This window comes from Leptodactylus fuscus, chromosome 11, assembly GCF_031893055.1.
Source record: "Leptodactylus fuscus isolate aLepFus1 chromosome 11, aLepFus1.hap2, whole genome shotgun sequence".
Lineage (NCBI taxonomy): Eukaryota > Metazoa > Chordata > Amphibia > Anura > Leptodactylidae > Leptodactylus > Leptodactylus fuscus.
In genome coordinates, this window is record NC_134275.1 from 53,433,468 (window position 1) to 53,460,869 (window position 27,402).

A 27,402-nucleotide genomic window follows, 5' to 3' on the forward strand; every position below is an offset into this window, starting at 1 on the left:
CAAAGAATATAACTACTATAATACTGCTCCTATGTACAAGAATATAACTACTATAATACTGCTCCTATGTACAAGAATATAACTACTATAATACTGCTCCTATATACAAGAATATAAGTATTATAATACTACCTCCTATGTACAAGAATATATCTACTATAATACTGCTCCTATGTACAAGAATATAACTACTATAATACTGCTCCTATGTACAAGAATATAACTACTATAATACTGCCCCTATGTACAAGAATATAACTACTATAATACTGCTCCTATGTACAAGAATATAACTACTATAATACTGCCCCTATGTACAAGAATATATCTACTATAATACTACTCCTATGTAAAAGAATATAACTACTATAATACTGCCCCCTATGTACAAGAATATAACTACTATAATACTGCCCCCTATGTGCAAGAATATAACTACTATAATACTACCTCCTACGTACAAGAATATAACTACTATAATACTGCTCCTATGTACAAGAATATAACTACTATAATACTACTCCTATGTACAAGAATATAACTACTATAATACTGCTCCTATGTACAAGAATCTAACTACTATAATACTGCTCCTATGTACAAGAATATAACGCCTATAATACTACTCCTATGTACAAGAATATAATTACTATAATACTACTCAATATTTACTACTATACTGCCAAGTATGGAGTTAAAACAACCGAAAGAATTTTCATATCAATCTTAAATTTTGGGGAAATTTACAGATATAGAATATCTCAACATTTGTGAAATCCTCCTCCACAGGCAGCAGATGCAGTAGATATCTATGATCTACCATCCATGTCAATCTATTCAGATCAGCAAGCAAAAATAATTCTATGCTATCAGCTCCCGGTGTCACTGTGACTTTTCTAAAACTGGGAGGCGTAGTCTGGAGAATAAAACATGTAAAATAAAAAATAAAAGGGAATGCAGATGCTCAGATTAACACTTCTTGACTTGTACAGTGTAAACACGCTCCTCATAGCAGCAGAACTGTTTACCAATTACACACATAAAGCGGGGATGGAGTCTATCTGCGGCGTGTGTATGGAGGCAGCATATGAATTATTGACGTGCCTTGTACCGGTGCAACTTTTATACTTCGCAACATGGATGTTTTGTCAGTGAATGTTCAGCTGCGACTGTCAGCGCGGGAATGATATGTTCTGTGCTAGGGCCTCATATGACTCAAAGAAGGAAAATTCATATATTATTATTCTGTTACTTTTATCTAAATTTTTTATGTTTCCAAATTTTTATTTTTAGTTTCAAATTTTTTTTTTCCAAAATTAGCGATTAGAGATGAGCGAACACTAAAATGTTCGAGGTTCGAAATTCGATTCGAACAGCCGCTCACTGTTCGAGTGTTCGAATGGGTTTCGAACCCCATTATAGTCTATGGGGAACATAAACTCGTTAAGGGGGAAACCCAAATTCGTGTCTGGAGGGTCACCAAGTCCACTATGACACCCCAGGAAATGATACCAACACCCTGGAATGACACTGGGACAGCAGGGGAAGCATGTCTGGGGGCATAAAAGTCACTTTATTTCATGGAAATCCCTGTCAGTTTGCGATTTTCGCAAGCTAACTTTTCCCCATAGAAATGCATTGGCCAGTGCTGATTGGCCAGAGTACGGAACTCGACCAATCAGCGCTGGCTCTGCTGGAGGAGGCGGAGTCTAAGATCGCTCCACACCAGTCTCCATTCAGGTCCGACCTTAGACTCCGCCTCCTCCGGCAGAGCCAGCGCTGATTGGCCGAAGGCTGGCCAATGCATTCCTATGCGAATGCAGAGACTTAGCAGTGCTGAGTCAGTTTTGCTCAACTACACATCTGATGCACACTCGGCACTGCTACATCAGATGTAGCAATCTGATGTAGCAGAGCCGAGGGTGCACTAGAACCCCTGTGCAAACTCAGTTCACGCTAATAGAATGCATTGGCCAGCGCTGATTGGCCAATGCATTCTATTAGCCCGATGAAGTAGAGCTGAATGTGTGTGCTAAGCACACACATTCAGCACTGCTTCATCACGCCAATACAATGCATTAGCCAGTGCTGATTGGCCAGAGTACGGAATTCGGCCAATCAGCGCTGGCTCTGCTGGAGGAGGCGGAGTCTAAGGTCGGACCTGAATGGAGACTGGTGTGGAGCGATCTTAGACTCCGCCTCCTCCAGCAGAGCCAGCGCTGATTGGCCGAATTCCGTACTCTGGCCAATCAGCACTGGCTAATGCATTGTATTGGCGTGATGAAGCAGTGCTGAATGTGTGTGCTTAGCACACACATTCAGCTCTACTTCATCGGGCTAATAGAATGCATTGGCCAATCAGCGCTGGCCAATGCATTCTATTAGCTTGATGAAGCAGAGTGTGCACAAGGGTTCAAGCGCACCCTCGGCTCTGATGTAGCAGAGCCGAGGGTGCACAAGGGTTCAAGTGCACCCTCGGCTCTCCTACATCAGAGCCGAGGGTGCGCTTGAACCCTTGTGCAGCCTCAGCTCTGCTACATCAGAGCCGAGGGTGCGCTTGAACCCTTGTGCACACTCTGCTTCATCAAGCTAATAGAATGCATTGGCCAGCACTGATTGGCCAGAGTACGGAATTCGGCCAATCAGCTCTGGCCAATGCATCCCTATGGGAAAAAGTTTATCTCACAAAAATCACAATTACACACCCGATAGAGCCCCAAAAAGTTATTTTTAATAACATTCCCCCCTAAATAAAGGTTATCCCTAGCTATCCCTGCCTGTACAGCTATCCCTGTCTCATAGTCACAAAGTTCACATTCTCATATGACCCGGATTTGAAATCCACTATTCGTCTAAAATGGAGGTCACCTGATTTCGGCAGCCAATGACTTTTTCCAATTTTTTTCAATGCCCCCAGTGTCGTAGTTCCTGTCCCACCTCCCCTGCGCTGTTATTGGTGCAAAAAAGGCGTCAGGGAAGGTGGGAGGGGAATCGAATTTTGGCGCACTTTACCACGCGGTGTTCGATTCGATTCGAACATGGCGAACACCCTGATATCCGATCAAACATGTGTTCGATAGAACACTGTTCGCTCATCTCTATTAGCGATGGTTTCCCATAGATATCTGTTGGATTTCTATATTATGTTAATTCTGGTTGGGAAATTAGTCCTTAGCAGGAGCATTTGTGATCTTCTACATAAAGACTCAACACCGTCTATCACATCACCGATTTCATATTGTCCATCCCACTCCTGGACTGGAACTTCATTAGGTCCTGTGAGTGCCATCAGCCCTATAAACTAATCCTATAGTATGGTGGGTCCACCATAGGACATTTTGTGCAAATATTGGATGTAAAATGTCAACACCATTTCTCCGCCCCTTAGGACTTAAAGGGATTCTACCATTAAATTCACTTTTTTTTCTCGTTCACACATAGGATTCTTCTCCTACCTTTAGATGTCTTCTCCGCGCCGCCATTTGGTAGAAATCCCGGTTTTCATCTGTATGCAAATAAGTTCTCTCACAGCACTGGGGGTGGGCCCTAGCGCTCGAAGAGCATTGGGGGCATCCCCAATGCTGCGAGAGAAATCTCCATCTTCTTCAGGAATGGCCTCTCTGCGCGTCTTCTTCCGGAGCTGATTTCGAACTTCTAGGCCTCACAGGGAGAACAGACTGCACATACCCACAGGTCACAAGAAAATGGCCACTTATTTACTGGGTAAGCTAGAAGTTTGAACCCAGCTCCGGAAGAAGACGCATGTAGAGCCCGTTCCTGAAGAAGATGGAGATTTCTGTCGCAGCATTGGGGCCCGCCCCCAGTGCTGTGAGAGAACTTATTTGCATACAGACAAAAAACGGGATTTCTACTGAACGGCGGCGTGGAGAAGACATCTAAAGGTAGGAGAAGAATAGCCTTTCTTAAGGCTATTCTTACGTGTGTACGAGAAAAAATGTGATTTTAATGGTAGAATTCCTATAAGTTTTTGGGTTGCATTGGGTTGCATCTTCAGTTTTTGAAAAAAAAAAAAAAAAAAAATCTACCCCCAATTCTGACATGTCTATAACACAGAGGCCCCAATTGTCTAGAGTTTTGCACCACAAGTAGTCATGTTGCCTACACTCTTCATAGACTAGGACATGGACAGGAAGCCTTAAGACTAGGGCAGGAGTTTTTTTATTTTCTTTCACACTATTATTCAAAAATGACCCAAGAACGTCCATTTTATCTCTAGAAATTATGGGCACAATCTGCCTCTCAGGTCATTGATATGCTGAGAGCCAGATTGTGTCCTCCAACAACCCAAGGTATACCTTATCCCTCGAATGAAGAAACCTCTAACCATGACCCCGATTACGCTTTTCATATTGTCCTACTGAGAATGGTCTACGACAATTATGGTTCCGAATGTTCCATCAAAATGGCCAGCTTCATCTACGCAACTCATGGATTGGGACTTGGATGTCCACTGTGGGCATCATCTATCTATTTTGTCCATAGATGTTCTAGAGAAAGTGTCCATTTTGTCTATACAATCACATACTGGAACGTTCTACCAGCCATTTTCTTCTAAGACAATCGCTCAGGGCAATGACTTGCTTCGAATAATATGAACCCTAGGGAGACTCCATCAACACTTGGATAAGATACATGACCCTGAAGAATGGCTCTCTTGTCAGTCGCGTAATACAAATGACGTCTCTCCATTGGTAAATAATCGCCAAACAGACATTATTGCGCATTAAGGTGATGGACCATTAAGAATCAATACTGCAAGTGAATTTCCTCCATACTCAAGTAAATTAAACACGTCGTGAGGAAAACGGCTTGAGCGAAAAAAAAAATCTCTTTCTGAAGTATTATTAGCATCGCCTTCATAGTTTACCAGAAAATTATGCAAATTTGCAGCCAAGTCTGAGACGTTCAGGTGGATCTCCATAAATAATGACGCTCATGGACGCTTTTAATGTCAGCAACGCTGTTGTTATGGAAAATAGGAAGCCATCATTATCAGCGGACTTTCCTCCATTCCTTCAGTATTGATTGCTATATCCTCAATGCAGAAGGCGAAGAGATCTGGCACGCTAAAGTCTATCACCGCCATCAGTGCCAGGTCCTAGACTCCGCAGCGAACAGGCTTATCCCGAGCAGCCCCTCAGGTTGCTGCTGCAGAGATAGTAGATAAAGCTGGTAAATATTATAATGGAGAGCAGAATGAGCGCCCGCGTTATCTGGAAGGTTGTGCGGTCTCTCCGCTGACAGAGCCCTAGAGCTCCGAGCAGTCAATGGGGGCTGACTTCAGTGTAGCACCCGCGCTGCATATAAATAGCTTCATGTGGTAGTCCATGCAAGACGACACATACATCAGAGGATACAGCACTGGGAACGTACGCCATATCTACGCATTGTACTAAAAATGATGAGAGTCCCCGTAAAAAAAATAAAGATTAGGCAAAAAATAGAAAATCTGGAGAATTGACTTGATACATTGTATACACAGTGCAACAATGCAGACCTACAGTGCAAGAAAAAGAATGCAAATGCAAAAATGCTACCAATGATACCTAAGCCCTCGGTGGTACTGTTACGGGAATAGATATCAATGGTATATTTTGACAATTGGAAATGTTTGATGGATTCTGAATTATAATCTTAATCCACAAGATGGACAACCAAGGGCTCTACGTATCATACAGTGACCTAGATAGAAAGTCATGAGATTCCAGGTATTCTAACGTAGTTAAATGGTTAATGGTAACATCCCTGGTGCTCTAGGACCGGGAAGGGGTTAATAAACATCGCCTGACTGGGGCGGTGCCGTATAAACCAGCACCAAATTCCACCATGAACCTGCCTCCCGTTAAATACAAGGACTGAAACAGGGCGCTTAAAAAATAAGCGTTATGTTCGATCATGTTGTGGAACCCACGTGGCAAGATACTCTACTGACCGGATCCATTCATCTGACCCCTAATAACCCAGCGAAAGCCTTGGTGGAAATTGGAGAGGATATTGACCCTGAAGTCCACCACAATTTCTGTTCTGTTCATTTTAGGGTCCATTCACATGGAGGAGGTTGGCATTGATTCTGGCACAGACCCCGCGTCAGAATCAGCGCTGAAAAAGAAGTCTCCTTTTGACTTCAATTCCGTTGAAGTTCCGTTTTCCACATTGAAATCAATTGTAGACTTTTTTTCCCATTGATTTCAATGGGTTCCGTGCGGAAAACTTCTTTTTCAGCGCTGATTGTGACACAGGGGTCCACGCCAAAATCAGTGCCAACTTCCTCCATGTCAATGGACCCATATGCTATGTGAACATTTCCTAAGATTTGGGGACCAGCAGCTATAAATGGACACCATGAGGAAGCAGGGGTAGTGAAAAGAAGGGACCACACTAGACACCTGCACAAGTGGCTGCACAAGTTTGCACTGAGACATTACTCATTATACTCATGCTGTCATTGACCACCATAGGCAGCCAGGGATTCAGTCAGTAGGTTGTTGTCGGAGCAGGTGGATGTGACGTGGAGTCCCGGCTGCAATGATCCGCCTTATATTGGGTTGGCTAGTAGTGATCCTCAGGACCCCAAGCCTTTAGTCACTGACCCAGAAGGAAACATAATTTCTGCATCCAAGAAAAATAAAGCAGGAGCGCGGCTACGCATCGCAGCAAAAACCTAGGGAGATATGGCTCCATGAATTGCAAAGCAGTCGGTCTGACCTCAAACATGCTAATTCACCTCCCGGGGGACTTAATCAACCTCTTTGTTGAAGTACAGATAAAACTTTTTGACAGCAAATGCTGTTCTAATAAAATGGAATTTTCAATTACTCCGAGAACATCTGCTCAGATCCGCCATTAGTGGCACGTTCTGCAGCGACAAGATGACGACAACTTCTGCCTCCACGGGTTACACGAGAACTTCCTCCAGTGAGCTATTTTACTTCATGACCCAGAAAAAAAAAATCATATTTCTTTTGGTTTATTATATCATGATTTTTTTAAAAAAAATAATTACTAATATTAATAGTTGCTATTAAATCTATACTATAATAATAAAACTTTAAGGGCAAGTCAACTTTTGTAACCACTTTTTATTGCTACAATTCATCGAAAATTTTAAAAAAGTAAGCAACTCTGCAAAAGGTCTGATTAAAGTTGATTAAAAATCTCCCGCCGTTTTATGTATGCAGCTCCGTATGCCTCTATGGTTACCCTGCGTAGTCTCACTCTGAAGTTATAGTGGCTGCCATCGGTGCCTTACTTCTGACAACCTTCTGTGGGTTCGTAGCAACAGGTTTAAGAGAATAGGACCGCAGGATCAGACTACGCAGAGTTTGTTTGTAGTCTGGTACATGGACACACATGAGTCTGCATGGGAGCTGCAAACATGAAACGGTAGAAGGTTTTTAATGCCCATTGAATGTTTAATCTGCACTGGAACAAGGGAAATGACTGCAGGATCAGCCTACATTGTGTTTGCCTGTATTTGGTAACCATGGACACACATTAGTGTGCATGGGAGCTGTGAACACAAAACGATAAAGGATTTGTAATGTGAATTTGAATGCACTGAAGCAATAACAAATGGTTGTAAAGGGATAAATATTCTTTAAAACAGGCAGGAGGTCCAAATCTGGGAACCTAAATTGGTCAAGGAATCATTTAGGGGATGGAGGGGTTAGATATTGGGTGATCGATCAGAGAAGATTGCACGTTCCAATGTTATGCCGCCATACCAATACTGTAGAGCGATTGCAAGGTGTCGGACTTTCCTCGATGATTAAACATATTAGGTAATTGCTTAGGATTAGAATAGGCAGAAATATTCACCAAGGCTAAGCATGGACATGACAAGCTATGAGTAAGGAACTACTTGATCTGAAACGTGTAATTCCTTGGATTGATGGCGACTTGCATGTTACTATTTTCTTTTTACGTACGGGATCAATAAAAGTTATGTTAGCATTTTACGATTGGGACACCCCTGGACTGCTGGATCTCTTTTTTTTTTCCTAAGTATAGACATACCTTGCAAAATTTGTTCATCTGTTTTGTTTCGCCCAAATCGAAAGTGCTATTATTATACTCTTCAGACTCCAGAGTGCAATAAGTGGAGATCCAGGGGAGGTGCAGAACCTAATAAACATTATACTCACCTTCCCTCGCTTCTCCAGTGCTCTTGTGTTGTGATCCTTTGGGTTCCTCTTTGGTGGTCTTCCAGTCTCCTGGGTGACTTCACATGCCCAAGAGACCACTAAGGTCAGCCATCCCCTGACATTACTCTGAAGGCCAGAAGACATTGGAATACATCTCAAGAGGACACTGCAGGTGAGCCCAGAAAGGGAAAAGGCAAGGAGAGTATATAGACAAGGGCAGGAGAGTATACAAAGTGTTTTTTTATGTTTCTGCACCTGCCCTGGCCGTTTCGCTTATTACCCCAGAGAATAACAATATGGATATATGGGAAGTGAACCCCATAACTTTTTGGAAAATCTGTATTGAATCCAGTTTGTTCTAAACTGGTTTATTCATCTCTACCAAAGGCAAGCAATGGAAGGTGCCTGCAGAAACCCTTCTCTTCCATCTGTTCTCTTGTATCCAATCTGCAGAATTGATGAAGCAAATTTTTTCCTCCTTGGAACATTAAGTATGCGGAGTGCATATGAAAAGATAAGAACTGGCTGGTAAAACCTTTCTTTCCATTTGACTCATTTACGAAAATCAAAACAAAAGGATTTAATGATGTTTACCGTGAATTGCATTAAACAGCCCCGGACCCGAGCACATAATCACAGAATTTTGTTTTTCACATCCTTAAGTCTTGGAGCATTGAGGCTTCCAGCTGAGATTCAGCTACAGCTTATCTCAAGACAGATCCAAGCACCCCGAGGCTTCAATGAGCTCCGGCACCAAGCTGAATTCATACTTCTTAATTGAAAAAGACAAGATGTTTGCATAGGATGTTTGCATCGGTTAGACATGAAAAAACAACATTCATGCTGAAACACAAATGAAAGGCCGGACATGAGTGAACCGCTAGCTTCTGTCACGCCGCATTGGAAGGCCTTGTCTCCGCATTCGCTGGGGCTGATGAAAGCCAACGTGGAGTTAGAAATCTGAGCACCGCCATTAAAAATCGCATACATAATACATCCCCGGCTTCCGACTCTTTAATATATTTCCTTTGATAAATCGCCAGGTCCTCCCTCCGCTTCTTTTTGAAGCTCCTTTAAGAAGGTTTATTTAACTAATGCGCCTAATGCCAGGAAAGAAACCATAATACTGCTATCGACTACACCACCGGCTGCAGGGTCAGCTTACTTATATCCTGAAATACTCTGTGCTGCTGGGGAATAGCCACTGACATTGCCACTATTATATGCAGCCCTGTCCACTCCATCATCATCACATGACTGGATAGGTCGCTGCCCCTACAAGATCAGCAGACCCCTCCCTTGAAATACTCTGTGCTGCTGTGGAATAGCCACTGACATTGCATCTATTATATGCAGCCCTGTCCACTCCATCATCATGACATGACTGGATAGGCTGCAGCCCCTACAACTGCAACCTATCCAGTCATGTCATGATGATGGAGTGGACAGGGCTGCATATAATAGTGGCAATGTCAGTGACTATTCCACAGCAGCACAGATTATTTCAAGGGAGGGGTCCGCTGATCTTGTAGGCAGCGCCGCACCTCCCATGAGGCGACCTGAAGCGAGCGCTTCAGGCGGCGCTATGGCAGGGCACCAGGGAGGGCGGCATTTTTTCTTACCTATGCCAGTCCAGAACAAGCTGTCCTGGACTGGCTTAGCACGGAGCGATGGATTGGGGAGGCCACTGGAGCAGCGCTGCTCCGGCAGCCTCCCCTCACGCTCAGAAAGAGAGCAGGTATTCTCCGTGCCTGCTCTCTGCCTGCGAACAGCGCTAAGCCCCGCCCTTTCGCTAAGCCCTGCCCCCTCCGCTCCGCCACACCCCCTCCTCCCCGGGAAGGGGGCGGCTTTCTGTCGTTCGCTTCGGGCAGCGAAAGGGGCAGGTTCACCCCTGCTGCCGGAGCAGCGCTGCTTCAGTGGCCTCCCCAAACCACCGCTCGGTGATAAGCCAGTCCAGGACAGCTTGTCCTGGACTGGCTTAGGTTAGCAAAAATGCCGCCCTCCCTGAGGCCCTGGCATAGCGCCGCCTGAAGCGCTCGCTTCAGGTCGCCTCATGGGAGGTGCGGCACTGTCCGGCAGCCTCCCCTCACGCTCAGGCAGAGAGTAGGCAGTCTCGGGGCCTACTCTCTGCCGGCGAACGGGGATAAGCCACGCCCCTCCCCTCTGCCACGCCCCGATCCACCAGGCCACGCCCCCGATCCGCCGGCCACGCCCCCGATCCGCCCCCTCCTCCCGGCGGGGGGGGGGGGCGGCTTTCTGCAGTTAGCTCGGGCGGCGAAAGGGGAAGGTTCACCCCTGGTTGCAGCCCCTACAAGATCAGCGGACCCCTCCCTTGAAATACTCTGTGCTGCTGTGGAATAGTCACTGACATTGCCGCTATTACATGCAGCCCTGTCCACTCCATCCTCATCATCACATGACTGGATAGGTTGCAGCCCCTAAAAGATCAGTGGTCCCCTCCCTTGAAATACTCTTTGCTGCTGGAGACAATAACACTGCTCCTGCCACATGCTGACCTTAACTCACTAACATGGCTGGACATTATCAGAGACGTAACTTGAAGCCCCCAGGGCACAAATGCAAAAATAAACTATAATACAGCACCTACGTACTGTGCCATTGAGAATACTGGTATATTTTATGGGGGGAGAGACCTTTGGAGCTACCTCTGCACCCCCTATAGCTATGCCCCTGATCACTGCCCGCCCATTGGATCAGCATTCCTCTCTCCTGAAATACTCTGTACTGATGGAGACAATAACACCGCTCCTGTGGCATACCGCCCCTTCCTCACTAATATTATACCATCATTCCCCCTACCCAAACAAAAGATCAGCAGCACATCACTCTTCTGAAATACTCTGCACTGCTAAAGACACAAACAATGCCCATGACTGTTCCGCCCAACACATACACGCGCAAGGATCAGCACGCTCCTCTCCTAAAATACTCTGTGCTGCTGTGTATTAAACACCCTTATTATTATGGACACATACTGCCCATGTCCACCTGTCTACCTCCTATCGCCTACCGCACAATCATGCTTCCGTAACTATAATTTTGCTGAATGATGGTAAAGGATCGATAGGACTTATGTGAATGATGTTGGCCATATGGGCTCCCATCGATCATCGGCCACAAGTGATTTTATCTTGACCTCGATAAGACTCAGAAAGTCCAAAATACAAAGTCTTCTAAAAATCCAGAAAAAGGCAGCAAGTAATAGGTGTGCGGCCGGCCTGGCCCGATCAATAGGCAGTGTATTACCTTGCTTACAGCTCTGTGTAGTTTCCCATTGATTTTGCACCTGCACATTTTTATCTGCCAAACAAGCCAGCGGTTTAATACATTGCACAATTGTGCAGAACTTTCCATAAAGTCACCAGACAAATCCCAGGGACAAGGGCAATTATATCCCTGTAATAATACTGCAACCATAGTGACGCTTACATAGCTGCAAAAGGACGGATATACAGCTTCACCTCCATAAAGACCGAAATCAATATTCATAGATCACCAAAATCAACCAAAATCGAACCATAATCTGTAATGTGTCATTGGAAAAATAGCCCAAAAGCAAACTTTTTCCCTGCAATCCATCAGCAGGATTTCTTAAAAAATAACATTGAAGTCAATCTAACCAGCAACAAAACAGTATACAAGCTCCAGAACATGTGAACATGGTAACTTGTGCTATACAACCTCTTGGTGTTAGGGTTGAGTGATCGGGATCGGGAAAGATCAGATCCTGATCGGCGATCGAGCATATTTTGCGATCGGGATTGGAAAGCTGGAAAATGATCGGACATTGGATTTTGAAATCTCAAGATCGGCTCAACCCTAAAAGTGACTTTTCCCATAGAGAAGCATTGACTAGGGTTAAGCGATCGGGATCAGGAAAGATCGGATCCCGATCGGCGATCGAGCAAATTTCACGATCGCGATTGACTGGAAAATGATCGGATTTTAAAATTGATCTTGAAATCTCAAGATCGGCTAAACCCTTCTCGGTGTTGGAATGGTCCACCAAAATACTAGAGGTTCCTCCAGGGGGCCCAAGTTCTAACACAAAAATGTGACCCAGAAGACACCCAAACCTAAAGAGTACTATTGTCTAGGTGTCGTGGCAGGGTGGGGCGCCGAAATAATTTTAACTGGTGGGCCCGAGTGACCATAGCCCAATGTTGCGGCAACTGGATATAGTGACTGCTCTCACATGACATCTTGGGTGTCTTATGGCCAGATGTCTGCTCATCAAGAAAACACAGCCTCGGTGTCAAAGACCTAAACTTTTTCCCAGAAACCTTCTGTCTTACAGGAGTCTTGGGAGTTTAGGTCACAGATGAGTGATGTTCCCTGTGGACCTTCCAGGGTCTTGATGGCTTCATCTGCACTTGTGTTCGATACTAGGAAACTTTACTCTGTGTGATCTACAAGGAAATATCTGCTCCTTATGGTAAATGACCACGTAGAAGATGTTCAGATGCCCAACATATAAACAGATCAATCCCTACTACAGTGTATGGTTACCAGTGTCCATCTGTCCAGAGGCTGGACATCAGATACATTGTAACTGCAGACAGTGAAAGGTTTTATATAATTCATTCCCATTAGAGTTTACAGTGAACCCTTTCTATTCGTGAATTTTTGAGTTACGTTGATCTCATTCACATGTTTAATCGATGACCATGACTTAAGGCCGCCATTACAATCCACATGGGAGTTGTCACCCTGCTACTCACAGGCCACAAATAGCATGCAAATCCAGTTATATGGTAGTGTATATATTATACTGTATATATGCAGGGCAGAGACCCCCAAACAGACCTTCAAAACAAAAAAATAGGGAACCTCTGGATTGCTGGGACATTCTACCACCTCCCACCATTACTGAATGAGATGTTCCAATGTCTATAGGTATAACAATAGGACGTACAGAGATAACAATCTCACTTTGGCCCTGGTGTCTAGAGGGGGGGGCTCAAAAGTTCCTTTGCAGTAATACACTAGTATTATCTAGGTACATAAGTGAAGGCCATTACAGATTTTTCATTAGAGGCCCAATAGCTTCAAGTTAAGCTTTGCATTGCTTAACGCTAGCCCACCAGGATCAAAAATCAAGATAACCCCCAAAAGTTCCTCTGTCACATAATAATATTATAAATGTAACATGATAAATAAGAGGACCACTGAAGATTTGGCATTAGAGGCCAACTAGCTTCACTTTACACCTTTGCCAATATGTACTGCTAGCCCACCAGGATCAAAGGACAACATAACCCCTAAAGTTCCTTTACCACATAAATGTACACTAGTATTATAAATAGAACATGATAAATAAGAGGACCACTACAGATTTTGCATTGGGGGCCAACCAACTTCAAGTTTTGACTTTGCCAATACATTTGCAAACCCCCCAGGACCAAAGGGTATCATGAATTCCTGGTCATTTCTATCTCTATTGCCTGTATATTCCATGGACTATGTAGAAGGGGACACTATATAGAGTTAAATAGCTTACATGTTGATAGGGTTGGACTAGGCTTGGTCCCTATTTCTCATGGGTCCTATCTATGGGGTTTACTGACCATACTAATGGCAGCCAGGAGATCCAACATCCATTAGAACCTAGACAACGAATATTAAAAGGATTCAGATGATAAGACAACCCCGGGCCTGGAAATCATCTCTAATGGTGTCTCTCCGCCTTGATACATTGTACATCCCATGTTCCTTTACATATAATTGCCCCCTTTTTGCTTGCTACATACTTGCTCAGCTTCCAGCTGTAATATTTTGCAAAGAACCATTAAAATGTTGTATAACAAGCGTCAGGGCCACATAGGCTCCTAATAAATGGATTTAATTTATTGCGTCTCTCCTGCCATCCTCTAGGCAAAGTGTTACCGATTCAATAAGGAGAGGGAGAGACAGAGAGAGAGACTGCTTATCCAGCGGAAATGTCAACAATAAATTCTAATCATATACAATGAGCAAAAAAATGGAGGGAAACGCCGGGATGTGACTTGTTATTGCTGAAACCTCCTGAGTGTCTGTTTATACCGAGTATAATTAGTAGATCTCCGGTATCCACTACACATCACAGCGAGAGGAGGCGACGAAGACTATGATACCACAGAGGACGAGGTAAAGCAGGATCAATGCGGCGACAAAACGTTACCAACAACCGCCATATGACAGGATATAAGAAAGAACGGGAAAAGAAGCAAATCTACAATCTAACGTATAAAACACGTCACCGAGACTAAAGAGCAAGAGCAGTCACATGAGAATATACTAATAACTGTACGGATTTATATATAGTAGGCAGCAGCGGTATATTTTTGCACATGGGTGCAATATAGGAGCAGTATTATAGTAGTTATATTCTTGTACATAGGAGCGGTATTATAGTAGTTATATTCTTGTACATAGGAGCGATATTATAGTAGTTATATTCTTGTACATAGCAGCAGTATTATAGTAGTTATATTCTTGTACATAGGAGCAGTATTATAGTAGTTATATTATTGTACATAGGAGTAGTATTATAGTAGTTATATTCTTGTACATAGGAGCAGTATTATAGTAGTTATATTATTGTACATAGGAGTAGTATTATAGTAGTTATATTCTTGTACATAGGAGTAGTATTATAGTAGTTATATTCTTGTACATAGGAGCAGTATTATAGTAGTTATATTCTTGTACATAGGGGGCAGTATTATAGTAGTTATATTCTTGTACATAGAAGCAGTATTATAGTAGTTATATTCTTGTATATAGGAGTAGTATTATAGTAGTTATATTCTTGTACATAGGGGTCAGTATTATAGTAGTTATATTCTTGTACATAGGGGCAGTATTATAGTAGTTATATTCTTGTACATAGGAGGCAGTATTATAGTAGTTATATTCTTGTATATAGGAGCAGTATTATAGTAGTTATATTCTTGTACATAGGAGCAGTATTATAGTAGTTATATTCTTGTACATAGGAGCAGTATTATAGTAGTTATATTCTTGTACATAGGAGCAGTATTATAGTAGTTATATTCTTGTACATAGGAGTAGTATTATAGTAATTATATTCTTGTACATAGGGGCAGTATTATAGTAGTTATATTCTTGTACATAGGAGCAGTATTATGGTAGTTATATTCTTGTACATAGGAGCAGTATTATAGTAGTTATATTCTTGTATATAGGAGCAGTATTATAGTAATTATATTCTTGTACATACGAACAGTATTATAGTAGTTATATTCTTGTACATAGGAACAGTATTATAGTAGTTATATTCTTGTACATAGGGGCAGTATTATAGTAGTTATATTCTTGTACATAGGAGCAGTATTATAACAGTTATATTCTTGTAGAAAGGGAATACTATTTTAGTGGATATATTCTTGTACATTATGGCAGTAATAAATTGGGCAGTTAGTCTTTACCATATAACCTAGAACAGATTTTTCTCCTCTTGCATATTAATATCTGATGTGACTGGAGTTGCCCTTTAAATCTAGGCTACGTCCTTGCAGACTGGAGTGTGTGTATATTTTAGAGACATTCGACAGTAGCAGGAATCCTCTCAGAGTCCCTGCCATGTTATGCACAGTACCTTGCTCAGTCTGTTGAGTCCCCACTGAATTGGCACTGGTGTTGAGGACGTCGTTGACAGCAGTGTCACAGTACAAGCCCCGCTGGACGTCATGTTCGCTGTCAGTCTGGTCACTCTCCTCGTGCCCACTGTCCTTGAGGCTATTCCCCTCTAAGTCCTTGAAGGTTGAACTGCTGGGATGAAGAAACAACAATAATTTAGTGTCATGTCAACTCCTATCACACAGAATTATTCCAGACTGTAGCAAGTAATAGTTCATCCCTCAGGTCACAGCCCGCACAGAGGTGACATCATCTTGTATGTGACATGTCAGAGGACTCGGCCAAAGGCTCTGGGGCTCTTCTGAAGCCTCCGAAAGCAGATTGTGTTTATTTACTTTAAGATTATTCCTCCCCAAATCGGTTGCCAAAATTTAAAATGTCTTCTTTAGATTTTCTTAAATTTGGAAATTTGGGTGACAACAACTATGGCGGCCATGGCAGATTCCACCGAAACTTTTCTAGACTATTAAATAGTAACTATTTATTTCTGCCATAATAAGTGATGGGGGCGGGGGGGGGGGGTGTTAATATTGGTGGGATCATGATCCCAAGCTTTATCTGTGCTATATGGTGTCCATATAATAAAGACAACCATAGTAGCCATATAATAGTTGTATGACTATAGTGTAACATACAAGTGCCATATGGTGTCCATACCATAGTGATAACCATGGTGTAACATACAAGTGCCATATGGTGTCCATACAGTAGTGATAACCATGGTGTAACATACAAGTGCCATCTAAGGTGCCATTAAATAGTGATATGACTATAGTGTAACATACAAGTGCAGTGTACGGTGTCCATACAGTAGTGTCACATACAAGTGCCATATAGTGTCCATATACCATTGGCAATCGGTGCCGCAGCATCCTTATAACACACATAGCCACAGAGGCCCCTGAACAGTCCAACCACATTGTGCAAGAACCCAACAGGTAAACTTCTCCAAAATCTCTTAAGAAGAAATTTTAACAATGTGTTGCTATTCAAGCAACTCAAAACTTCACTTTTGCTGGTGATTTTGGATTTCAACACAGACCCCTTTATATATAGTCCTGCTGTATGCAGCATAGATATATGGGGTCCAGATTGCACCATTCATGTATTTCCTAGACACAACTACTTTTTGGGAGGTAGTGCTGATCCCTGGATATTCACTCCTGATGGATACAGTGTAGATGTATGGGGTCCAGGCTGCACCCTTCATTTATTTCCTGGGCACAGATGGATTGTTTTAGGGGAGGTGCAGACCTCTGGCTTTATACCCCTGCTCTATATAGTGTCAATATATGGGGTCCAGACTGCACCCTTCATTTCTTTTCTGGCCACAGATGGATTTTTGGGAGCCAGTCTAGACCCCAGTATATACTGTATACCCCTGATGAATACAGTGTAGATGTATGGGATCCAGGCTGCACCCTTCATTTATCTCCTAGGCACAGTTGGATTGTTTAAGGAGAGGTGCAGATCCCTGGCTTTATACCCCTGCTCTATATAGTGTCTGCAGGCTGCACCCTTCATTTATTTTCTGGTCACAGATGGATTTTGGGGAGCCAGTGCAGATCCCAGTATATACTGTATACCCCTGATGAATACAGTGTAGAAGTATGGGATCCAGGCTGCACCCTTCATTTATTTCCTAGGCACAGATGGAATTTTTAAGGGGCAGTGCAGACCCCTGGATATATACTGTTGCTGTATACAGTGGTATTATATGGGGTCCAGGCTGCACCCTTCATTACTTCCTGGGAACAGGTGGATTTTTTAATGGGCAGTGCTGACCCCTGGGTATATACCGCTTCTGTATACAGTGTAAATATATGGGGTCCAGGCTGTACCCTTCTTATATTTCCTGGGCACAAATAGATCTTTTTAAGGGGTGGTACAGTCCCCTGGGTATATATTGCTGCTGTATGCAGTGTCATTATTTGGGGTCCAGGCTGCATCCTTCTTATAATTCCTGGGCACAGATGGATTTTTAAAGAGGTGGTGCAGTCCCCTGGGTATATACTGCTGCTGTATACAGTGTCATTATTTGGGGTCCAGGCTGCACCCTTCATTACTTCCTGGGCACAGACAATTTTTGGGCGGCAGTTTTGTGTCGGTGCCATCTGACAATATATTTGGGTGCGGCGGCTGATTCCTGCATTATGGAGAAGACTCGGCGTCGGAGCAGTAAATCACCGCAGCTTCTCAGGATTTGCAGGTTGATTTTCATTTGATCTTGTTCTGGCAGAATAATATGGACGGGGGCTTATATCTCTGCAAAAACAAGTCCTCCGAATCAGGACAAGCACTGACAACTCAACATAGCAAGGATAGGAAGATGGGGGTTATAAATCAGAGGAGAGACTGGCAGGAGGACACAGGTATGTCTCATACAACAGACTAAGACACAGCTTACCAGGGACTCTCGCACATAGTAGGATTAGATACACAGAGACTTAGATACATCAGATCAGTAGCACGACAATCTTGAGGTCACACTCCAAAGTGCAATAACTTGAAAAGTGACAGGCTTAGATACAGCGCTTTAGCTTCAGAGTATTACACATGACAAGTTTGGATACATCAGATACACCATATAATAGAAGGCTTAGATACACAACTTGGGCAGCTTATTAGCATTACAGATAAAAGGTTCAGATACTCCTGTTGGACAATATCGATCATGAGATGCTTAGATACACCAGCTCGATAGACAAGCTCAGATACATCACACATTACATTAAAAAGACAATAGGCTTAGGCAGTATCATATATAACAGGTTTGGATACGCCAGCTTGGTACCACAGTATAGGCACAGCAGGCTTAGATACACTCACTTATAAGATAGTATCACACACAATAGACTTAGATACAGAAGATCAGCAGACAGTATCTAACATGAGAGGCTTAGATACATCATGGCAGTGGCACATATATCCTAGAGCTGGGACAAGTCTCTGGCAATCACACTCTAAAGTCCTGCACTTAGGAATCCTGCCGAGCCGTGAGGGTGTGCGGCTTAGCTGAGACTTTTCTTCTTTCTCTCTGTATCCATAGAAACCAGATAGACCACCTACCATTCACCGCTGTACCGAGCGCCGAAGAATGGGCTGCCGAGAACGGTTACACCCTCGTGTGCAAATACTTCATTTATTAGAAAGGAAGATATTAAGAAAGAAAACTGCAAAAAAGTTTGGTCGGTTTCCAAAGTAGAAAGTAAAAGTATAAACGTAAAAAGAACAATCCGCAGAGATTATAATAATGGGAGGAAGCGAAGATATTCTACAGCAATGACCAGAGGAACTTCCCAAGAAGGAAAATGTGTAACACATCGATTATAGATAGATAAATTATATAGAAATACATAGAAATGATAGATGGATAGATAGATGGATAGATAGATAGATAGATAGATAGATAGATAGATAGATAGATGGATGGATGGATGGATGGATGGATGGATGGATGGATGGATGGATGGATGGATGGATGGATGGATAGATAGATAGATAGATAGATAGATAGATAGATAGATAGATAGATAGATAGATAGATGATAGATAGATAGATAGATAGATAGATAGATAGATAGGAGATAGATAGATAGATAGATAGATATGGGATAGATAGATAGATAGATAGATAGATAGATAGATATGAGAGATAGATAGATAGATAGATAGATAGATAGATAGATAGATAGATAGATAGATAGATAGATAGATAGATATGAGAGATAGATAGATAGATAGATAGATAGATAGATAGATAGATAGATAGATAGATAGATAGATAGATTTGAGATAGATAGATTTGAGATAGATAGATAGATAGAAAGATAGATAGATAGATAGATAGATAGATAGATAGATAGGAGATAGATAGATAGATAGATAGATAGATAGATAGATAGATAGATTATAAATGGATAGCGATAGATAGAACTTGTTTAGGCTGAGGCCACACACAGCTTTTTTAATTGCAAATTTTGCTGTGGTTTTTCGCACCAAAGCCAGGAGTGGATTGAGCAGAAGGTAGAATTATGAGAACTTCCTATCTATTTCCCATTCCCGTTGTCGCCATTCTTGGCTTTGGCTCAAAAAAAAAAGCGCAACAAAATCTACAACAACAGAAAAGCTGTGTTTCTACAACGTGGGACCTGAACCTTAAATGGTTTCCTTGGATGATATATTTATATTTGTGACTTTCTAGAAGAGTCCAGATGGAGCAGACGTTCCACATTACAATCCGTGTGCACGATGGCTTCCTATTATGTATCAGTTCTTCCTGGAATCCTATGTAAGACCACAGACAATATACCGTACTGTGATGACACACTGAGCTCTGCTACATCTGTGCAGTATTTGTAACCACATAAAAGAATTAAAACACAAACCTCTCCCCACTTACTTTACAGGTTTGCGTGCAAAAAGCCCTAAAACCTCCAGCAGATTGTTCCCAGACCTGGAATTAGAAACTCTTTGAAGATCATTTAGGTTTTTGCTTTGAAAGGAAATCTTTTATTGTAGAGTAAATCCTCCTGACAATGTGCCGCTTCCTGCACTCAGGCCCTGCACTTGCAGCCACACAGACCTGTTTGCTCTGACATTCCTGACTTGTGTCTTGATGAATAGTCCTGGGAACCCAGGAAGGTGGGGACCACGTCCTGACTATCAGAAGACACCAGCCTTGGCCATGTTTGCTTAGCTTGTGATTAATAGAGCCTTCACAATGGAGGAAGCAGTGCAGGCAGCTGTGTGTCTGTGCAGAGCAGGTGTGTTTGTCTATGTGCGTACATCCCCTGCTCCGAATACACCTACACTATGTGACTGACTTGTCTGTGACCATTAAACCATGTCCTCCTGCTATTCACAGGCACCAAACCAGAAGACAACAGCAACAGAATGATCATTCATCCAAAATGCAGGAAATACGGCATCACCCCTGCACTGTCTCCCCTGCCTCTTCACTTTCAATATCTTCATTGTTATATTTCACCCGAGCATTCTGAGAGTTGTAGTTCAACAATAACAGGCTAATGAAAGTTGTAGCCAGGTGACGCGCTCTACTCATAGGTCAGGGGTTAGGAAGAAACAATGTATCGTGTTCTCAGTGATGGATGGTTACAAAGTAACAAACCGTCAGCCGAGAATGAAAGGGAACCTGACACCAGATCTAAGGCCCGATTCACTTCTGTGTTCGGGTTTCTGCTTGGAGACCCCCCCGAACGTAAATCTATATGCATTAAAAAGAGGTTATCTAAAGGAAACCTGCAAACTCCATAGACTATCATGGGGTTCGTGTGGTTTCCTGCAAGCAGTTCTTTTCTCTCTGCATGCTGCTTGTGGAAACCGAGTGCAAACCACATGGCCCCCATGATAGTCTATGGGGTCACATTTTAATGAGCATAGGTTTCAATTCAGGGGGGGTTCCCAAGCGGACTTCCCAAACGGAAACCCGAACAGACATAATGTTACTAGTGGGCACTATTATACCCACTAGATGGCGCCCAAATTGGAAAATCGGGGGGTTGAAAAGAAAGCAAATTGGGGTGCTGAAAAGAACACTTGCCCTGGTTTCTTGTAGTGAGAGGAGGAACCACCAAGGGCTTCCATGTTATACATATGTATCTATAGTACAAAGGGATCTTAGAACCTCAGATAAGAAGACCAGCAATCTAATGACCTGTCGTGGGATGGTACAAAGAAGCTTCAGGTTATGTCTCTGGGTATTACTTTTCCGCTGTCACTGACCGGCTGAGAATCTTCTACTAGTACACCTTCTACATGGCCCCCAAATAGTGTGCTGAAAATAAAGGGTTACATATCATGTGTACATTGTGAGTAGGTGACAGGTAAGATTCTGGAAGGTCTCTGTATCAGCCCCAGGTTTCTGACCTATGTGTGGTCTCGTACAGGTCTGGAGTAGGCCTCAGCCCCAGGTGTGGGTCATTACTAGCCCATAAAAGGCTGCAGAGCCTGCACTTCAGGGCAGATCCAGGGAGTGAGAGGAGGCGTCTGGGTCTGTCCTGCTATTCTGAGTCCAGTGAGACTGTATCATGCTTGTTGGTTCGTTCATGAGGCTGATAGTAAGCCACACGTATAGTTAGGTTATTATTACTGTTTAGTTAGTTGCTCAGACGAGCAGGATTTTGTTTCTTTTTATTTTGCCTGAAGTTAAGGCTGTATTTTTTATTTTGCTCATTTTGTGCCTGAAGTCAGGGTTTATTTATTTTCCTGTTTTTTCTAAATAAACCTGTATATTTTGTGTCCCTATGTCTGGTTGCGTCTGCACCACTGCTGTTACTGAGCTGCTTTCCCCACAACATATATATCTACAGTACAGAGGGATCTTAGGCCCTGGAACCTCACAGGGCCAGAAGGTGTCTCTGTCTCATACATGAAGGCCAATACTATAATGTCCCGTGGTAGTTGGGGGAGGGGAGTTTGATACAAATTTTGAGACTAACAATCTTCAGAATATAACATAATAGTACTCACTGTCACTGATTGGCAAAAAATGATCATGTGGTTACGTCAATGACTCCAAAGAAGCAGTGTCATAGTCCATTATACTTCTCAGCCAATCCGCAGCAGTGACTCCTATGATAATTCTTAAAGGGGCTGTTCAGTATTGCAAAAACCCAACGGATTTCTTTCTAAAACAGTGCCATTCAATCCTGCAGGTTGTTTGTGGTATTGCAGTTATTGTGACTGCAATGGAGCTGAGTTGCAATACCAATCACAATCCCATGGATAAGGGGTGGCGCTATTTCTAGCAGAAAGTAGCTGTGTATTTAGGCATTCATTCATTCTTAGGCCATATTCACATTTTTGCAGGATGTGCTAGAACTAGATCCACAGCTAATAATAACTGAGAAATGTTCCAAGTCCGGAGTCTATGGGGTAATATTGGGGCCCCTCCTTTACTGAAGTCTATTTTGTAGGGAGCATTAACCTTCTCAGCGCCAATTTGTAGCACAGACACTTTAGTATCTGACCTTCATTATATGTTTGTGAGCTCATAAAAAACACCTAATGGAGCAACAAGAAAATGTTAGCATTGAGGAAAGTCATTGAGAGCGGCGGAGGCGGCAGCGGCGGCGGCGGAGAGGAATCGATTCTCACAGGCAATGAAAGGAGATCCGTACCTTTTAATCAGATGTGCTCGGCTGTTCACATAGTTTGTATCGAATGAATAGTTCTCAGTCTGAAAGAGAAGAGCAGAGAAGAGGTTAGAGACTGACTACACGAGACCGTCCGGAGGCTGGAAATGACAGGACTGAGAAAAGAGAGAGAATGAGAGGGGATGAGAGAGAGGGAAAGAGGGAGAAATAGAGGGGATGAGAGAGAGGGTAAGAGAGAGGGAGAAAGAAAGAGAGGGAAAGAGAGCGAAATAGAGGGGATGAGAGAGCGTAAGAGAGAGGGAGAAAGAAATAGAGAGGATGAAAGAGAGTGAAAGAGAGCATAAGAGAGAGAGAGAGAAGAGTAGAGTAGAGAAGAGGTTAGAGATTGACTACACGAGACTGTTCGGAGGCTGGAAATGACAGGACTGAGAAAAGAAAGAGAATGAGAGGGGATGAGAGAGAAGGAAAGAGAGAGAGAGTAAGAGAGAGAGAAGAGCAGAGAAGAGGTTAGAGACTGACTACATGAGACCGTCCGGAGACTAAAAATGACAGGACTGAGAAAAGAGAGAGAATGAGAGGGGATGAGAGAGAAGGAAAGAGAGAGAGAGAGAGAGTAAAAGAGAGAGAGAGAGAGAGAGAGAGAGAGAGAGAGAGAGAGAGAGAGAGAGAGTGGGAGAAGAGCGGAGAAGAGTTTAGAGACCGACTATATGAGATCGTCCCAAGGCTGGAAATGACAGGACTCAGAAAAGAGAAAGAAATAGAGACGATGAAAGAGAGGGAAAGAGCGCATAAGAGAGAGAGAAGAGTAGAGTAGAAAATAGGTTAGAGACTGACTACATGAGACCGTCCGGAGGCTGGAAATGACAGGACTGAGAAAAGAGAGAGAAGTAGAGGGGATAAGAGAGTGTAAGAGAGAGGGAGAAAGAAATAGAGAGGATGAAAGAGAGGGAAAGAGAGCAGAAGAGAGAGAGAGAAGAGTAGAGAAGAGGTTAGTGATTGACTACATGAGACAATCCAGAGGCTGAAGATGTCAAAGGTCAAGAAAAGAGAGGGAATTAGATGAAATGAGAGAGAGAAAGAGAGGGAGGGAGATAGAGAGAGGGAAGAGCATGAGTGCAGGTTAGAATCCAACTACATGGGACTGTCCAAAGTCTGATGATGACAAAAAAAAAGAGAAAGAAATAAAAGGAATGAGAGAGACAAAGAGAACATTAAGGGAGGAGAGAGGATATAGAGACAAAAGGACAAGGGTGATAGAGAAAGAATGAAAGGTATAGAAAGAGAAGAAGGGAGAGAGAAAATCTAGCCAAGGAGGAAGGAAAATAAGAAATATAGGAAAAGTGGAAGAGAGGAAGCTGGTGATAGAGGAAAAGAGAAGGAAAAGGAGGAGAGGAAGGAAAAGAGACGACGGGGAAAATCAAGATTGAATGAAAAGATGAAAAGATTAAAGTGGAGGAATAAGGGACAAAGAGAGCGCAGGGGAGGAGAAGTATTCAGATAGTGACATATAATATGACATGATACAGAAATCAGAGCGGTCTCCTCGGCCGGAGCATTGACCGCACTCCATGACAGGTCTCCAGGCCTGATCTCACATCTGCTTTATTCCCTCTACATAAACATTTTCTATATCAGTATTTTGCTTTCCTTATCTTCTACTGATCTGACTTATGTCATGTTTATAACTCCAATCACCTCCAGAGCTGCATTCACAATTCTGCTGCCTCCTTGCCTTGGGACTGTTTCTCCCTTGTTTTAGCCCCATGCTCTGTACAGTCTTCTAGTATGTTACCCTGCATGTTTGGAATGCAGCTCTGGGTGTGACTGGAGTATTCGATACACTGTAACTTTAAATAAATGCAAAATACAGAAGAAGGAAAGGTAAAGTAATAGGAGTAATACAAAAATAGCAAAGAAATCCAAACATTTCAGGCACATAAACAATAGAGATGAGCGAACAGTGTTCTATCGAACACATGTTCGATCGGATATCAGGGTGTTCGCCATGTTCGAATCGAATCGAACACCACGTGGTAAAGTGCGCCAAAATTCGATTCCCCTCCCACCTTCCCTGGCGCCTTTTTTGCACCAATAACAGCGCAGGGGAGGTGGGACAGGAACTACGACACTGGGGGCATTGAAAAAAATTGGAAAAAGTCATTGGCTGCCGAAATCAGGTGACCTCCATTTTAGACGAATAGTGGATTTCAAATCCGGGTCATATGAGAATGTGAACTTTGTGACTATGAGACAGGGATAGCTGTACAGGCAGGGATAGCTAGGGATAACCTTTATTTAGGGGGGAATGTTATTAAAAATAACTTTTTGGGGCTCTATCGGGTGTGTAATTGTGATTTTTGTGAGATAAACTTTTTCCCATAGGGATGCATTGGCCAGCGCTGATTGGCCGAATTCCGTACTCTGGCCAATCAGTGCTGGCCAATGCATTCTATTAGCTTGATGAAGCAGAGTGTGCACAAGGGTTCAAGCGCACCCTCGGCTCTGATGTAGCAGAGCCGAGGCTGCACAAGGGTTCAAGCGCACCCTCGGCTCTGATGTAGGAGAGCCGAGGGTGCACTTGAACCCTTGTGCACCCTCAGCTCTGCTACATCAGAGCCGAGGGTGCGCTTGAACCCTTGTGCACACTCTGCTTCATCAAGCTAATAGAATGCATTGGCCAGCGCTGATTGGCCAATGTATTCTATTAGCCTGATGAAGTAGAGCTGAATGTGTGTGCTAAGCACACACATTCAGCTCTACTTCATCGGGCTAATAGAATGCATTGGCCAGCGCTGATTGGCCAGAGTACGGAACTCGACCAATCAGCGCTGGCTCTGCTGGAGGAGGCGGAGTCTAAGATCGCTCCACACCAGTCTCCATTCAGGTCCGACCTTAGACTCCGCCTCCTCCGGCAGAGCCAGCGCTGATTGGCCGAATTCCGTACTCTGGCCAATCAGCACTGGCTAATGCATTGTATTGGCTTGATGAAGCAGTGCTGAATGTGTGTGCTTAGCACACACATTCAGCTCTACTTCATCGGGCTAATAGAATGCATTGGCCAGCGCTGATTGGCCGAATTCCGTACTCTGGCCAATCAGCACTGGCTAATGCATTGTATTGGCTTGATGAAGCAGTGCTGAATGTGTGTGCTTAGCACACACATTCAGCTCTACTTCATCGGGCTAATAGAATGCATTGGCCAGCGCTGATTGGCCGAATTCCGTACTCTGGCCAATCAGCACTGGCTAATGCATTGTATTGGCTTGATGAAGCAGTGCTGAATGTGTGTGCTTAGCACACACATTCAGCTCTACTTCATCGGGCTAATAGAATGCATTGGCCAATCAGCGCTGGCCAATGCATTCTATTAGCGTGAACTGAGTTTGCACAGGGGTTCTAGTGCACCCTCGGCTCTGCTACATCAGATTGCTACATCTGATGTAGCAGTGCCGAGTGTGCATCAGATGTGTAGTTGAGCAAAACTGACTCAGCACTGCTAAGTCTGCATTCGCATAGGAATGCATTGGCCAGCCTTCGGCCAATCAGCGCTGGCTCTGCCGGAGGAGGCGGAGTCTAAGGTCGGACCTGAATGGAGACTGGTGTGGAGCTATCTTAGACTCCGCCTCCTCCAGCAGAGCCAGCGCTGATTGGTCGAGTTCCGTACTCTGGCCAATCAGCACTGGCCAATGCATTTCTATGGGGAAAAGTTAGCTTGCGAAAATCGCAAACTGACAGGGATTTCCATGAAATAAAGTGACTTTTATGCCCCCAGACATGCTTCCCCTGCTGTCCCAGTGTCATTCCAGGGTGTTGGTATCATTTCCTGGGGTGTCATAGTGGACTTGGTGACCCTCCAGACACGAATTTGGGTTTCCCCCTTAACGAGTTTATGTTCCCCATAGACTATAATGGGGTTCGAAACCCATTCGAACACTCGAACAGTGAGCGGCTGTTCGAATCGAATTTCGAACCTCGAACATTTTAGTGTTCGCTCATCTCTAATAAACAACAATTACAAAAAAAAAGCGCAGAATAAAAACCATGGAAACATTTTCTATTTTATTTGAATGTTTTTATTTGAGTTTATTTTCTATTTCTTGCTTTTATTTGATGTTCTATGTTATTTTGGCATCTCTTGATAATATTTCCTTCGGTTTACAGAGGCTTCTCCTGTTAGCAGACCCAGCTCGCTGCCGCGGCACCTGACAGACGTGTTCACACTGCGCTGACACTTGGCTCGCAGGTAAGCCGCAGAGCCCGGGATATAACGGCCATGGCCTGCATTAACCTTGTCAGTGGCCTGTGCAAAGACTAAAAGCGTCATTCTGCCAGCAGATCTCAAACAACTAGCATGAAACCCCCTCACCCCAGCAAGCTGCACTGACGCCTGTCACTCTAAACCCGTGCACTTGGCTGATGACTCTAGCTCTTAAAGAGATACGGGTGCTTAAAGGGAT

The 27,402-nt window shown here is 43.4% G+C and overlaps 1 protein-coding gene across 2 annotated transcripts in view; it reads right to left on the minus strand.

The window, feature by feature from the left end:
• PCDH19 (protocadherin 19) overlaps nt 1-27,402 on the minus strand; it is a 123,946-nt gene that overhangs the window by 30,335 nt on the left and 66,209 nt on the right. The window contains exons 3-4 of one of the 2 annotated variants that reach the window (XM_075258831.1): nt 22,970-23,028; nt 15,787-15,956 (exon numbers count right to left, since the gene is read on the minus strand). In XM_075258831.1, coding sequence (XP_075114932.1) covers nt 15,787-15,956; nt 22,970-23,028 — 229 coding nt within the window. Of the gene's footprint in view, nt 1-15,786; nt 15,960-22,969; nt 23,029-27,402 lie in introns of both variants that reach the window. The other variant, XM_075258830.1, reaches the window with a different exon arrangement.